At 43.6% G+C, this 16,896-nt stretch overlaps 1 protein-coding gene across 6 annotated transcripts in view; it reads right to left on the reverse strand.

Annotated features, from left to right (window-relative positions):
• The window catches only part of LOC119016892 (potassium voltage-gated channel subfamily KQT member 4), a 49,856-nt gene that overhangs the window by 10,003 nt on the left and 22,957 nt on the right, over positions 1-16,896 (reverse strand). Inside the window, exons 2-12 of one of the 6 annotated variants that reach the window (XM_037093246.1) lie at positions 8,659-8,749; positions 7,279-7,405; positions 6,985-7,160; positions 6,264-6,389; positions 5,201-5,311; positions 5,025-5,120; positions 4,814-4,902; positions 4,077-4,202; positions 3,046-3,102; positions 1,003-1,232; positions 813-912 (exon numbers count right to left, since the gene is read on the reverse strand). In XM_037093246.1, the coding sequence (XP_036949141.1) occupies positions 813-912; positions 1,003-1,232; positions 3,046-3,102; positions 4,077-4,202; positions 4,814-4,902; positions 5,025-5,120; positions 5,201-5,311; positions 6,264-6,389; positions 6,985-7,160; positions 7,279-7,405; positions 8,659-8,749 (1,329 nt within the window). Of the gene's footprint in view, positions 1-812; positions 913-1,002; positions 1,233-3,045; positions 3,103-3,650; positions 3,672-4,076; positions 4,203-4,813; positions 4,903-5,024; positions 5,121-5,200; positions 5,312-6,263; positions 6,390-6,984; positions 7,161-7,278; positions 7,406-8,658; positions 8,750-16,896 lie in introns of all 6 variants that reach the window. The other 5 variants (XM_037093250.1, XM_037093249.1, XM_037093248.1 and 2 more) reach the window with 5 other exon arrangements.

Below are 16,896 nucleotides of genomic sequence, written 5' to 3' on the forward strand. Positions count from 1 at the left end.
GGCTGAATACGCATGCATAGGTTGCTCACCTGACTGTATTCCTTAAGTGACCAGGGGGGCCCTTTAATGGTTCTCCGTATTGTTTGGTTCGTAGGGGAAATCTTGTTGTGGTATCTTGCATTGTATATCCGTAAACCTTACCGAGCTCTCTCCTGCACGCAACTTCAATATGTTATGTCCAAATAACCCCGAGGGATGCCCTGATGTTTTACACACCAAACCTTTTCAGATGTTTCAAAAGTAAATCAATCCATAACCAGAGAAAGAGCAGATGCTTTTGTAGTAACATGTTTTTAAAAAAAATGCTTTACCAATCGGCAGAGAGGTCCTTTACTGTAGTGGTAATCATATTGCTAACATTTTTTTTGTTTGTTTGTTTTTTACTTTTAACATTTCAGTCATCCTATTTAGCATTATAGATCACTATATAAACATTTGTGACAAAATATGATGTAGTATGATGTAGTTGTACAAAGATTTACAGTATGTGCTACCAGACCAAGAGACAGCAATGAATACTGTGCGACTTTGTGCTGATTTTTCTATGTTTTGTTTATTTGTTTAAAAAAAAAAAAAAAAAGTCATTTTATTTGTAAAAAGTTTTATCAAGTTTTAGATATTGCTTTTGTCTTTTGGACATCAGCCCTTTGGTAATGGCTCACGATTTTTCAAGAATGATTTGTTGAAAAAAAAAGAAGAATCGATTTCTTTAAACGGTGTGGGGCCATTACAGGGTTGAGAAAGGACCACTGCATGTGTAGTACATCTTCTCTACAGTAACATTTTTAGGAAAATTAACACCGTGTTCTCACCTCACGGCCCGAATTAGTGTCTTCACTGCTGGGATTACCTCCTCCATGGCCACGTCACAATAGGGCTTGTCCTCCACACTGTCCTCCCCAACGCCCTCCACTGAGCCAAGACAGAGGGAGAGATGCTGTCATCAAGAAACGACCCTCGTGTGTGTGAATGAACAGTATTTTGAATGTTTGTGTTGTGTACCATCAGCAGGTGGACGTGGTTTTAGGCGGAGGGAGGTGCGGAAGCGCGTGCGGTCATTAAAGCTCCAGCTCTTCTGGACCTTCCCCGGGCTGGTGGCCTCAGGGACGTTCTCCTGGCTGGGAGAGCGGCGGACACTGGAGCCCTGGGGAAGCGGCGACGCCTTGTTCCGAATGGTCTGGGACGATCGGGAATTGTTCATCCTGATCCGATCCCGGAAGCCAATCTTACTGCTGACAGTGAGGATAAAATAGTCAAACATCTGAAGGCAGAGTATTAAGTTTGGATCATGATATGGACTGTTTTCTTTTCTTTTTTTTTTTTTTTCTCAATGATCACAATGTCCATGCGTTTGACCTTAGAGGGAAACTAAGCTGTGTTATCCTGGGAGTTTAGGGAAGCAGCAGAGGGGCGCCCTGAGCTTGTTAGAAAAGAGTTTGTTAGTGTTTAACACAAAAATACGGCCTCCGGCCTTTACAACAAACACACAAAACAGGGACACAAACAGACATTTACATTTTCTCAGCGAAGGATAGACTAGCTGACTTATCTAGGAGGCACCGCAGGGACCACTCGATAATGCTAAAAACTGATTCTGCCCCGAGGTTTTGCTCATTTAATGTGCCTATCATAGCACCTGATTCAGCGAAATCACACTGAAACCTGATTCAAGACTCGCAGTTGTGCTGGAGAGGCGGAAAATGTTCCACCCACCATCAGGATGAAGACACGCTCCCCTAATCCCTTCAACAGAGTGAATGAGCATCAAGACGTCGGCTTTAAAGCGCAGCTGTACAAAAAGGTGTCTCATTAAGCACTCTACAGCACTCACCACAACCCAAGGCAGGACGGTATGTGAGGTCATCTATTTACAGGAAAGCTATTTGGCGGCCATTCTCCACTAACGTTGCCGTTATAGCATGCTCTGGAGACCACTCCTCCTCTGTAGCCACTTACATGTTACACACTGCCACGGATCCATAAGGCGACGCAGACATCATGCACTGCAGAGCAATTCCTGCCCAGTCGTTCACTCCCACGTTTTTGTTTGTTTTTTTCTTACGATGATATACTCTTTGTTGTGCGTGTGTTATGGCAGGCCATTTAAATTAAAATTTAAATAGTTAGGGGGATGTTTGTGGGAACAGCGTTTCATACAAGCAAGCTGAAACGCTTCAGGCACAGACTGGAGGAAATGGGGGAAGATAGAGTGAAAGACCTTTGCATGCTGTCAGGAAGGGAAGCCAATGATTTGGATGCATTCAGGACCGTAAACTTCACTGAATCTTTCCAAAACATTGAGGGAGTATCGCATGCAAACGGAGACATTTTAGCACTTAGAAACCTTTTAAAAGTACAGCACAAACACAGATTTTCTAAGGTTATATGACTAAAGTGAAATAGGAACAGCATGCTGAATCATTTAAACCTTCTCTCCAAGAAAACACTTTAAATGAGGCAAATAACTGGATTGAAAACATAAAGCAAGTCAAGAGCGGGGGAAATTCTTTCGACTTCAGCTTTAATTTTGAAAAAAAAAAAAAGATGCTGGGTGAATGTTTTATTTTGTCGTTTCATCACATACGCTTGATGAAACATTCGATCAAAAAAAACACAGCCACAGTCATAAACCATCGAGGACTTCTGTTGCGTTTTCAACGCATGGTTTATCATGGCTCTCAGGACAAACCGAGCATAACCAGCCCTAGTTTCTCCAGCACGAGACCAAGCTGGTAGGAACATCCATTCACAGCATTTCTTCACAGTGAATAAATGATTCACTCAAGCATTTGTGGACCAGAGTACAGTGCTTGTTAACTGCGGGATATGGTTGGAAACAAGGCAGATATCATGGCATCTGCTACCTCAGGCAATTTTAATGATGACTGATGTACAACATTAAGCAAGCCACTGCGCCAGTCCACAAATTTTTTTGAGTGTTTCAGGCAAGATGAGCAGGTCATGTGTGAGTTAAAGAAGGAGTAGGAGCGGTGTTATAGATTTGGTTTTATCGTTCCCCGTGCACAGGCTCGTTGCCGTGGATACCTCTGCTTGCGGCCAGCGTGAATCCGGAAGAGACCCCGTTTTTTAGAAAGGAGCTGACTGGGGAGACACACAAGGCAGAGGGAGAGAGGGTGAGGGGCAGAGAGGAGAGCAGGGAGTGTGTGTGAAGGAGGACATGAAGTCCTGGGACACAGCTTGGGTACATGGTGAACCCGTGAGGAAAGAACAGGAAGAGAGGGTGAGGTGTGGCATCTCAATACTCCAAATTGCCCTTTCCTAGTGTTAGAAGATATACTTCTTAGAGGCATTTTTGGACTATGGAGACGCACACACACAGTGAGAAGTGAGGAGGTCGGTGTGAAGGGTCATGCAAAGGTAGTAGGTGTCACCTGAGCATATTCATCGAGAGAGAGAGAGCCTGGTAAACATCAAGATGTGACAACAACCCCTCAAATCAAAGACATCTCAACCAGCAACACTTGCATGATACGGGTAAACTAATGTGCTTCTCCCATCTAATGCATGCATAAGTCCATTAGTCCCTTCTTTTCCCTGGTTTATGCTACAGGAGTTATGAACCTGATGCAGCTCTAGCTATGGATAACCCTTTAAACCAACAAGCACAGCTCTGGACTTGAAGAACAAACCTGCATGGAACTTCTGCCTTCCTGAGAACAGATGAAGGATGGAGGGTGGACGGCACGGAAAAAGATGTGATGGAGATAAAGGGAAAGAAAGAGGGAGACAGGAAGAGGCAACCAGTGAGTGAACAGCGGGAGGCGGTGGAGATGGCGAAAGTATGAGCTAAGCAGACAAAGATGCAGAGAAGCCGGGGGGGGGGAGCGACAGGGAGGGCCTGCAACACAGTGGTCTCAGATCAGCGTTAGTGACACATTGTTAGACACACAACACGTCCGTGCAGAAAAGCTCCGGAAACCTGGATTTTCTTTGTACACCTGTTGAATGTTCTGGTCTGTGTGTGTGTGTGTGTGTGTGTGTGCATGAGCATGGGTTGACTTTCTGCCACCTGTCTGGATGTACTGTGAGGCTGTGTGAGGTGGCGGGGTGCGTACCTGTCCCCCGACAGGTAGGGGGAGCTGTAGGGCCGCAGCCCAGACAGCAGCGTGTGGTTGGAGTTGTAGAGAACCTTCTTGGTGTTACGCTGTCGCTGGAGGTGACTGAACAGTAGCGTCAGTTCTCTGACAACCCACGTGCACGAATGAAAAAAAAAACAAACAAAAAAAAAACAACACATGACAAATGAAAACAAAAAACAACAAAATATGAAAAAACTCAAACAACAAAAAGGCCACTTGAATGGTCCAAACGCTCAAAAGAAGAGGGATACTTGAGAGGAAGAAGTGAATATATGAATTTAAGTGAAAGTTTTGAAAGTCTGGAGTTTCTATATGTGTTTCTCATGTTCCCCTCCTTTTAAGCAAAACAGAAATTAGTTAAATTAATTAAATTAGAAACCACTGCGTAGAACCAAAGTAATGGAAATGTAATTGTACAGTTGTGACAGAAGCGTTTGAAATGAATGGGCCCCAATTTAAAATAGAGGAAACACCAATCTTAAAACTTAAAACAGGGTTCCTGTCGGACAAAAAGTTTGCAATTGTGTGATGTTTGACTTTTATATTTTTTCATAATAATATGAAAGTATGACCAGGAACCGAAAGTATCGCTAAGTATTGTGATGCAGCTCTGAAATCTCTGTCTGCATTTATTACATCACTTCAAACAAAGAACCCAAGACAACCACAGATTTCTAATGGCTGGATCCAGGGAGACAGATGGGAGAACCTACCTGAATGAAGGCAACATGCTGTCATAGAAGTACCATGTGGCTGTCAGATAAGAGTGTTTGGCATCTGTGGAGTAGAGACGCCATGCAGCCTAAAGGAAGACACACGCGCACCGACACAGAAATAGAAAGTCAAACGCCGGAGTGTGAATTTATTAAACGATAATGATCTTTTAAATGATTTGGCATTCGACATGCTCACTGTGGCCGTTACCTGGATCAGGTTGGCAGCAGGCATCCTCCTCTTCTCAAAGTGCTTCTGCCGGTGCTGCTCCTGCACCTTCAAGGCGAAGCCCGACCCCAGAATTCCCTGCGGGTCAGAGGTCAAATCAAAGCCATGAGAAGAGCCACCAGCGTGGTTGTGAGTTGATAACAATAAAAGAGACTTACGGCAGGCAGGGCGAAGAAGGAGACTCCCAGGAGAGCAAAGCTGGCAGCTAGGAGTCGCCCCTGCCAGGTTCGAGGTGTCTTGTCACCGTACCCGATAGTGGTTAGAGTAATCTGCGTGGGGTGGAAAAATATAGATGATCTCAACACACACAATATGATCACAAAATGCAAGGTGTGTCATTACATTTGCACAACACTACATTTGTGTTTTCTCCCAAACTCAATGATTAATGTGTGTTTTATATCTCAGTTCGGCACACAAGCTTAAGCTGTCCACAGTACAAAAACTCCACACGAGAAAATACTTGGTGTTGAACTCCAACTGGTTTACACTTGTCACTGGTGGAATATTACGACTACGGGAATATCAGTGTTCGGAGGGTCACTGGTTCGATTCTCCGGCTGCACACAGAAGTGTCCTTTAGCAAGATACTGAACCCCAAACCGCTCCTGATGAGCAGGCTGACGCTTTGCATGGCAGCCTCTGCCATCAGTGTATGAATGTGTGAGGATGGGTGAATGTGACAAGTGCTGTAAAGTGATTTGAGTGGTCAGTAGACTGGGAGAGCACAATAGAAAGTCCATTCAACATCCATTATATCACATGATTTGGGGTTGTTAGTTATTAATCATGTAACTGTTTGCTGATCTTCTGATCTATAATCTTACTGCCTGAATGTCACACTTTCTCATATCAATCTGTAGTTTATACAACCGTTTTTAACTAAATGTTCTGCTTAGTATCATAAATTCAAAGCTTGACAGCACTCAGTTCTCTGCTGTTGATGCCTGACAATTCCTCTGAACAAATATCATAAATATTATATTTCATAACCGCACACAGTTGTTAAGGACTGTAGAGTGCTTTTGATCTGTATTACTGTTGATTGGTTGCACTACTATTGTAATTATTATGTTATTGTTGTATACTATTATTACTCACCCATATTGTCTGTATTGCCTGCTGCCCTCTTGTTTCTTATCTCTTTTTTTTGGAAATAATTGACTCCAGCAGTAAATCTTAAATCTTGTAAATCTCGTGTGTGCATTATGTAGTACTCACAGTCCCCCACCAGAGGGAGTCTGCATAGGTGACGAAGTCGTCATTGCTGTCTTTCTCTGCCAGGTAAACGAGGAAGGAGGCAAAGATCAGGACCAGGAAGCCTATGTACCAGGCTGTAATCAACTCCTGAGAGAGAGCAACAGAGAGGTGGGTATCAATCACACCTGTCAGCAGCAGCAGCAGCAGCATCCTTACCATCATAATCCCCGCTGTCATTACCATATCACTATCATCATTATTGGCTAAACTCCCATCATCATCACATTTGGGCTTCCACTTTGACTTGGCTGCACGGTTCTGCTTGGACGCCCGATGCATCAATTCATCATCATCACCGCCGTTGTGCGGTCGTCCGGTGGGTGTGAGGTGTTTGGGTCAGCACAAAAACGGACGGCTAATTGCCAAAAATGAGCGGCTAAAGGGGAGCCTGGTGTTTGAATGCAATCAGATAACAGCTGGTCATCAGTAGACTCACCGCATATTCCTCAACACTGAGAGTTATTAAGTTATTTATCCAACTTATCCCTCCCGTCCATAATGGCTGGCATTTTAATAGCTCCAGCCCTCGACCTCCTTCCTATTCTCACAACAACCACAACGAGGCCACCACGCATTAGTAGACTTTAAATTTTTTACTCTCCAGTGTCTCGAAAATAAACAAGACAAAGTGTGCATTTGTAATCAACCATGTGTAAAAAGCGACTATATTTAGCAGTCCCACCTTGCTGTGAGCATAAACAACTGAGCCCAGCAGTTTCCAGGTGCCTCCCCGTCGGTCCATACGAACCATACGCAAGATCTGCAGGAAGCGCATGCTGCGCAGGGCTGACGTGGCGAAGATGTTGCCTTGCGTCCCAGCTGCTATCACCGCCAACGACGCCACAAACACTATGAAGTCTACAGAGAGGGAGGGCAGACAGAAGAGTCATTAAGAAGTGATAAGATTTCACTATTTTCTCACGAGCACACACAGGACTCTGGGGTGGGTTTGCGAACTGTTCGCACGCACACTCACCTATGACACAGAAGGGCTTCCTGGCAAATCTCAGCCTTCCCTGCCATCCTCGGTATCTGCAGCAACAGCCAGCCGCCCAGATCCTGATGAAGTACTCCAACCCAAACACCACGATCATCACAAACTCCTACAAACCACACACACACACACCCACACACGCATACAGAGACACAGACACCCAGGTCAGTGACATGCACCAGTGTGTAGAATGTTGCGTTTGACACATTACCCAAACAAAATGTCCACCATTTCGTAAAGAATTGTTTTGGCCATGTTTTTCTTTCCATTTAAAAGTCAAATAAAAATGTTTTTTTTTTTCATAAAATCCTTACATTCAGGCAATAAATCTCATATTAATAAAACAATTGTAAGATGTAAGTACTGTCTCCAATCATGTGAAGCTGCCACTCTGCCTCTACTGTGCTGAAATAAGGATCATGCATTTGAGTAGACTGTTAGCAGTCACATGTAGCTGCTACATATCTGCACAACTGTATTGACACGTTTGCACTTATTTCACATTATATACTGGAACCAATGCTAATGTCTCACACAACTACTCACTTCAGACTCATATGGAGAGAAATCAAGACTGCTGTGCACGAACAACATGCGCCTCGCCACTTACCTTTTCTGCCTGTTCACAATTGTCACAACAATTTTATGAACTGCAGTGATACAAAATGATTTACATGTTCTTGGCTAACATAATTTTAATTGACCTTGTCGGCAAAATAAAGGCTGAAATGTTTCAAAGCAAGATTGTTTTATTCTATGAAAGACTGAATTCAAACCTTTAAGTTCCACCATAGCTGTCACAGCCTATTAACACACCACTTTGTCAGTCTTCTCTCTATCTCTTCGTCCCTCTTGCTTGATCAGTCTTCTAGGCTGTACAGGCAGTTTAAGGTGCACTGAACCAGTCAGTCATTAGGGCAAATGTTTGTGTAAGTAACCTCCACTAATGGCTGATTGCCTGCTAATGGCCGGGTGATTGATCGACAGAGTGAACGGAGGGAATGTGAAAGACGGGAGTCCCACCATTAAATAACACGTGAAGATGAGCAAGGTGGGAAGAGAGAGCTGAGAGCAGACGAGCCAGGTTCAGAAGGTGAAAGCGGGTGTCCATTACCTTTCACTAAAGCAGCTGGAGCACAGAGGAAGAGGGGAGATTATGGGATAGCTATTAGGATTAGTGGATCGTGTCTGTGATTTCCTGCGCAGTCAACAACACCTGAATCCTCCCACCTGCTTACATGGCTGTCTGTGCCTCCGCGGGCAAACAAGTCAACATATACGCAAGCACATACGCTGCAGTAAGTGAGACCCCACGTATAATAAGAGTATGAAAATTGATGCTGAAGCAGTCACGTGTCTTACCAGGATGAAGAGTCCTTGGTTGGCGAACTTCTGGTGTTCGGGGATGGTGGAGAACACAGAGAGCACCAAGCAGCTGAACACCAGCAGAAAACTGCAACACACAATCACACAAAGGTCAGTGGGTCAGTAAACGCCTTTCAAAATACCCATCAGAAATAAGAACAAGAATTAGAACTCTTAACTTATTAATCATCGATGGGCTGAATAAAACTCATTAAAGTAGGTTTTTCTCCTTCTTTGAGTGATTAGCCAACAGTGAAAAATGCAAATAGGCAGGAAAATATGACTGTTGATCCATAAAACACAAGCACAGCAAGTCACATACAGTAGAGGAGCACAAGAATCAGAGCAATGAGTGCGCAGTTTATTAGAAATAACTAATACTATACATTAATTATTATTTTTAACATGCTCAGACTGAACATTTAAGTCAGGTCAACAGTATTTATAATCATCACAATCAGTCAGCACCGTCTATCATAAGACATTTGGGTGACATTAAACATCTACAGATGTGCTGAAGTAGTTTACTCTCATCTTGCCGGTAAATTGCACAGTAGAAAAGTGTCCTCGCGTTTTAGCACTTGTTTCAGAGGAAGACCGGGACCCTGCAGCTCTTACTTAGACAAAAATGACTGTCCAAGAGAAGTAATGGCCACTTCAGACTGAGATCTACTCCAGAATAATACAAAACATAAATTCTCGTAAATTGTGTCTTGTGCTCAAGGTGCTCTCATGTTAGTATAAACAGGAAGTCTCTGCCACGACGCTGGAGAAGTGAGAAGTCTCCACTAAACGATCTCTATCGCTAACTTGGAACATAACGTGCAGTCGTTTTCAATCCGCAAAACTTTTGTCACACGCACATTTGCTGTTCAGAATTCCAACATTCCATCCACGGCGTGAGTTCCTCTTTTAGGAGAAACATGAAAGATGCTGGAGCTCTCTCGTGTTTAATCCCTTTAAGGAACAGGCTACAAACTACCTGTCAAATAACAAGTACTCCTTCCTGTTCAAAAGATGTCCCTCACTTATGATGATGCATTAACTTTAGTTAAAACATTTATGTTTTTAAATGGTGCGCTGCGGAAAAGAAAGATGTTGGCACTTATGTGGTTACAGTCACACTGGCCCACTTAACCAGTGGAAAAATAGTTATTGTTAGATGTTGTTTGAGTGGAACCGCTGACGGCGAGATTAAAAAGATCTACGGTATCACCGGACAGAAGAGAGGTGGAATTTCATTTCAGGTAAAGCCAGGAAATAAAGCCTGTTTTGTGTTTTCATCATGTCTCATCAATCATTATATATCCTGTACCTTACTCTACACCACCTATGCTGAGTTCTTTCTTTTCGTTGTATATCATGGGTTTTATCATGTCAGATTTTTTGGCATTCAAGAAACAATATGAAGTCAGTCAACCAGAACCTTGAAAACAACCTGTTATTGTAGTCTAAGTTGACCCCAAAATGTGTGTGGGGGAAAAAAAAAATAAGAGCTGAGAGGGAGGCAGAAGTGAGAACACGCCTCAGCGCTGCCTGCACTGTGCCATGTGAATAGCGAACAGCAAGGCAGGATTAGCCAGGTGGCAGCTGCTGGTCCAGCTGGTCTACATGTCAGAGCCCAAAGTTAGAGAACACTTTAGCTGCCCGCTAAACCAATTCTCATGGTCTCACACAATGGTGCCCTTTCTCTTCAATTAGTAATGCGATCAACAGGTCTCTCGCCAGGCTAATGTGTGCGAAATGAAACGCAGTTTAACCGTCCGCATTGAAAAGCTCATTAATCAGGAAAAACAGGGAGAGAAACTTGCAAATCACAAATAAACACGTTTCAGTCAGCAGAAGAGGGAATATTAAGAAAGAGCCATTTCCCCTCAAACTAAAACATGGCAGGGTAAAAGTAATCGGAGTGAAACAGTGAAATTATTTATTAAAAGTAATGGATCATGGTTAGAATAGTTAACATTAAAGTCATGGATAAACAGTTGAAATAGGCTGGCTAAAAGTAAAGAAAAACAGCTTAAATAGTTTACTTAAAGTAATGGATCAAAAGTAGTTAAGCAAATGTAGAGGATAAAAAGTTTTAATAGTTAGAAATATATAAAGCATGAACAATAAAAACAGTTAAATTCTTCTACTTGAAGGAATGCAAACTTGACCAAATCAAACCTGAACACCTGAATCCATTTGTCAAGAAATGCAATAGCGTTGTCACAACTTCACTTTTTGTCATCAGCTAATCAGCTCATCTGATACGGAGTAGTATAAAAGGGCAAGAACGACTCTTGAAGGGGATTGTAACTGTGACTGGGTGAAAATTTATAACCACAGGATGTCAAGGATGATATATTACCAAAACAGAATTTCTAGTAATTCAAATATCTGATTGGAATCCGCTGAGTTCAGTTTCCAGATGGCGAGACATTAAAATAAGAAGGCAAAGTGGATCTTAGACAGCTAGAAAGACAGCGGACACCAAGCGTGGATAAACAGAAAACGCCCAAATTACTACTGTATATTTCTCAGCCCAGTGAGCCGTGAGCGGAGAAGAGCTCGTGCTTCAGCCGCGGTGGAGTTAGTTCGAGACGACACACCCCGATGACTCTCTGCAAACAATGCATTTTGGCCGTTCATCAGTAATGTGCTGACTAAACCGCCTGTCGTTTTCCCCTCAATTAACTCAACGCACTGTGTGTATTTCCATAAGGAAGAGATTACTTCGGGGGGCAGCATCTCAGGTGGTTTCATTCACTGACTCTGCTTTATGACAGGAAACAAGTTGCAGTGCAGGTTGTTGGATCGACAGCTCGGGTTCTTACAAAATGCAAACACAACGTTCCCCTACAAGTAAGTTATGAAGGCAACTCTGTATTTAACTGAATGTGATACTGTCCCTCACATGCGGTAACTCCAAAACACCGCGCCGAGTTACTGCCAACAACAGCCCCACAGAACTGTTTATGCAGTCGGTTTGAGTAATCACAATGTAGAATTCTGCTTGGTGTCGTGTAACAAACCCCTCAAACCTCACCTCATTCAGACCACAAGCCACAGGCAGGCCTCAATTCACAGTATCTCAAACTCACACATGGCCGCAATATACACTATATTACCAAAAGTATTCGCTCACCTGCCTTTACTCATTCTATGAACTGAAGTGCCATCCCATTCCTAACTCATAGAATTCAATATGATGTTGGTCCACCTTTTGCAGCTATTACAGCTTCAACTCTTCTGGGAAGACTGTCCACAAGGTTGAGGAGAGTGTTTATAGGAATTTTTGACCATTCTTCCAAAAGCGCATTGGTGAGGTCACACACTGATGTTGGTCGAGAAGGCCTGGCTCTCAGTCTCCGCTCTAATTCATCCCAAAGGTGTTCTATCGGGTTCAGGTCAGGACTCTGTGCAGGCCAGTCAAGTTCATCCACACCAGACTCTGTCATCCACGTCTTTATGGACCTTGCTTTGTGCACTGGTGCACAGTCATGTTGGAAGAGGAAGGGGCCCGCTCCAAACTGTTCCCACAAGGTTGGGAGCATGGAATTGTCCAAAATGTTTTGGTATCCTGAAGCATTCAATGTTCCTTTCACTGGAACTAAGGGGCCAAGCCCAGCTCCTGAAAAACAACCCCATACCATAATTCCTCCTCCACCAAATTTCACAGTTGGCACAATGCAATCTGAAATGTACCGTTCTCCTGGCAACCTCCAAACCCAGACTCGTCCATCAGATTGCCAGATGGAAAAGCGTGATTCATCACTCCAGAGAACGCGTCTCCACTGCTCTAGAGGCCAGTGACGGCGTGCTTTACACCATTGCATCCGACGCCTTGCATTGCACTTGGTGATGTGTGGCTTGGCTGCAGCTGCTCGGCCATGGAAACCCATTCCATGAAGCTCTCTGCGTACTGTACTTGGGCTAATCTGAAGGTCACATGAAGTTTGTAGCTCTCTAGCAATTGACTGTGCAGAAAGTCGGCGACCTCTTTGCACTATGCGCTTCAGCATCCGCTGACCCCTCTCCGTCACTTTACGTGGCCTACCACTTCGTGGCTGAGTTGCTGTTGTTCCCAAACGCTTCCATTTTGTTATAATAGAGCTGACAGTTGACTGTGGAATATTTAGGAGCGAGAAAATTTCACGACTGGATTTGTTGCACAAGTGGCATCCTATGACAGTTCCACGCTGGAATTCACTGAGCTCCTGAGAGCGGCCCATTCTTTCACAAATGTCTTGTTTCACAGTCTGCATGCCTGAGTGCTTGAATTTATACACCTGGGGCCAGGCCAAGTGATTAGAACACCTGATTCTGATCATTTGAATGGGTGAGCGAATACTTTTGGTAATATAGTGTACCACTAACACCATCCATGTCAAAGTCCTCCAAGAAAACGTCCGTTATCTCAAAGAACGAGTGACGCTGAGAATCTCATATAAGCACTGCGGTATTTCTACCACTACAGGGAAATGGGAATTCTTTATTTCGACACTTTCATGTGACATTCCCGTCAGCCTCAGCTTTAGTCTGTGTTGAATGCAAGTGTAAATCCACTGTGGCGTCCTCTATTGGTTCGCAGACTACCACCTTGAAACCTTGATTTTGCCACCACAGTCATTGCCATCCTGGTTTCTTTGGAGCCAGAAGTGAACCTGTATCCTGATGCAGGATGGCAGTGAGTGTCTTGTCAATTACATGGTAGCCACGTCCTAAAGCACACCCCGCTTTATCGTCTATCCCACAATTTTCAAAATGAGCGTAACATCTTACTTCTAAAAAGTAATTGAGGTACACGATTCGATTCAATACTAATTCCAGTTTTAAACAGTCATTCATCTGACATCATCTACTTATAACTTGTACATGATTGATGAATGCAAATCCACAAATGCCTTCTTTGATCACCTCATCTCAAGCGTTTAGCTACACTTCCTCATTGGATTTAAGTGACCTCAGAAGGCCCGCCAGGACGACGCCTTTGCTCGTATTTGCTCAGTTGAATAAATAAATATATATATATATATATATGAACAAATACATTAATAAATAAATACATAAATAAATGGAATGAGGAGACTTTTAGGCCATGCGGAAAGGGAGTCACATTTCTGCTGAGGGCACACTTTCTCCACCAGCGCCCGGCCCAGCCAACCCGAGTACCAACATCCGCCATCCCTCCCTCCTTTCAGGGAAATGTCAATTAAGAGCAAAGCATCAGTCAAAATCCACCAAATCAGCAGGGTTGGTCTCATGGGGACATCAGGGTAGAAATCTGCTCAGCTCTGAGTGCTTTACCGACGAGCCTCAACAAAATGTCTTCATAATAAAATATTACAGCACATAAATCTTTCAGAATCTGTTTACAGGTGAAGATCACAATGCCGCCGCTCTGCATATGCGACTCAGGATAGTGTCTCGTCTGCTACAGTGAACCTGGACATGTGACCTGACCCAGGGGTAAAGTAAGGATACGGTAGAGTAAAATCCTGACTCAATAAACATTTCAGAAATGGACATGTTAATGTATAGATGCACCACATATTGAGCAGCGAATCAAAGTCGTCATGATATAATGATGAAAATAATTTCTGAAAGTCATCCGCTCGCTCGGGAGGTTTACTGTAAGGCTGTCTGCATTAGTAATTGCTCCAGAAGTTTTCACCAAGAATAATGCACGCTCGGCTGTATACACGGAATATCTGACTTGTCTCCAAAAGGGGAGCGAGTGCAATTTCTCTCGTGGACACTGTGGAGAACCAAGGAAAAAAAAAAAGAAAAGCAAGCTCAAGTCAGACAAAGAGAAAGAAAGAAAGATAGAAAGAAAGAAAGAAAGAAAGAAAGAAAGAAAGAAAGAAAGAAAGCGCACATAACTCTTTGCATTGTCATGGCAAGCGTTATTCATTCACATTCACATCCCAGGTACAATATTATCTCTCCCCTGAAACTCTAACCGATCACTGTTACACACCACAAGCCCCTGTATGTATAAAGTGCATACAATTTGGCTCCCGGCCTGTAAAGCTCCAGAGGGCCATTGGGCTGCTGGTGGGGCAGACAACAAACAAATGTACAGCAGACTACAGGGCAGATTGAAACAGATTGCTTTCAACAGAAACAAGGCAGGGTGCTCTCACTGCTCTTTTCCTGTAAGCATACAAATGCCAAAACCGAGTTATCACATTGCTTTGACTGGACCGCTGAAGCACTTTTAGCAAGATAAATAGGCATTGCGAGTGCTGGTAAACACGTATGACACGGTGTGCGTTCCTGTATGTGCTCACTCTCCGCTTCATGCCAGTCACCTCGCCTGGAAAGAGAGGAGCTGAGCTGGACTGTGGGGGAATGTACTTTTGATTCAATCACCACTGGATGATAAAGCAGCTATCAGTTACACACAACGGAGGAGGCGGAGGGAGAGGCGAGGGGAGGGCGACGAAGAAGGCTGAGAGGGAAGATGCGGAGAAACAAGAGGAAACTGAGGTAGAAAGATGTGACGGCAGACGGATGACAGTTAAAAGATGTTTGTAGGCAATAAAAAGTGTATCATTTGACGTTTTGAAATCTCTTCAAAAGATCTTCATAAATGCTAGGACGGGGTGATTTCACCAACTTTGACCGTCCCGTTTTGGATCATGTCAGGTTGTCTTAACAGTGCATTTATTCACGTCTGAGTCTGAGAGAAACATTGTATCTTCAACTGACGGATGGGCTTGGTGTCGGTCCCTTTTGGTGACTGTGCTTGGTGTCCTCTGGCTTTTCAATACTCACATTTTGTGTCGTTGTGTACCGCTTAGTCATTGTATTTTGGTTTGCATGTTCAATTCCCTTACATTCCCTCCCCTTATTGTGAAGCACCTGATATATTTTACACTGTTTTTTTTTTCTTTATATGTGGGAGGGTAGTTTTTTTTCGTGTTTCTGTATTTTGTATACTTGTATATTGTACAAACTCAAAATAAAATGTTCAGAAAATAATCATCAGTATTGGAAATGTCTTGATTATGAGAAGCATCACAACGTGGACTTGAAAGATATTCAATAAACGCAGTGACAGATCATAATCCGGAGCTCGCGGCCTATGTCGATTGTGGATTTTCTCGCCTCGGCTGCAAAATAAAGTTGTTAAGTAACGCTCGCAGCGTCACTCTCTTTGCATTGGACTGTGGGGCAAAGACAGGTGGTCGATCTAAATCTGCCTCACAGCTATTACAAGGCGCGTTAGCTGTTTTCACCCTGAACTTACGTCTACAACCATAAAGAATACAGCAAGGACAGCTAATCAATAACGTTATCAACTTTGCCGTCCAACTCTGAGAGGAGCAGGCAGCAGACTCACGTTTGTGATGTTCTCAGGCCCTGTCTGAGAGACGCCACGTGAAAAGTGTTTGTAGAATACAGGAATCGTGATGCACAACAGCAGAATCGTGATCGATTCTAAGGTCCACACCTCCGGTAGACACAATGACGACTGTAAGTGGGTTAAGTCAAGTATTAGGACAAGTAGAAAAGTCTGGTAAGTTCAGGAAATGACACCACTTCACTATAAAGCTTTAAAGCACTGGACTGTGGGGCAAAGACAGGTGGTCGATCCAAATCTGCCTCACAGCAATTACGAGGCGCGTTAGCTGTTTTCACCCTGAACTTACGTCTACAACCATAAAGAATACAGCAAGGACAGCTAATCAGTGGTGGGCCAAGAAAACGTTATCAACTTTGACGTCCAACTCCGAGAGTTGCAGGCAGCAGACTCATGTTTGTGATGTTCTCATGTCCTGTCTGAGAGACGCCGAGTGAAAGTGTTTGAAGAACACAGAAGAAGAATTGAATCTAAGATCCACACCTCTCATAGATATTTTTACATTTCACTTTACTATAAATGCCAATATAACAATACCCAAACTCTATGACGATCTATAGTCCCATATCACGATAATGATGTTATATCGCTGCCATGGAATGACTTAGAAAGAGGAATGAGAGAGAAAGAAAGAGCAGGAGAGGGATGAAGCTGGACATAGAACGAACGGACTCTCAGGTCAGGTCACCATACCTGTACATGTACAAGTGTGTGTGTGTCTGTGTGTGTGTGTGTGTGTGTGTGTGTGTGTGTGTGTGTGGCGCCAGACCTGATCAATGAGGCTCTGACGGCAGCTTTCAGGAATTGACCCGCAAACTGTGCACACGCAGCAGGTGAACAAACACACAAACAGTCCGGTTATTGAACACACACCTGCGGTG

This window comes from Acanthopagrus latus, chromosome 3 (genome assembly GCF_904848185.1).
Source record: "Acanthopagrus latus isolate v.2019 chromosome 3, fAcaLat1.1, whole genome shotgun sequence".
Classification (NCBI taxonomy): Eukaryota; Metazoa; Chordata; class Actinopteri; order Spariformes; family Sparidae; genus Acanthopagrus; species Acanthopagrus latus.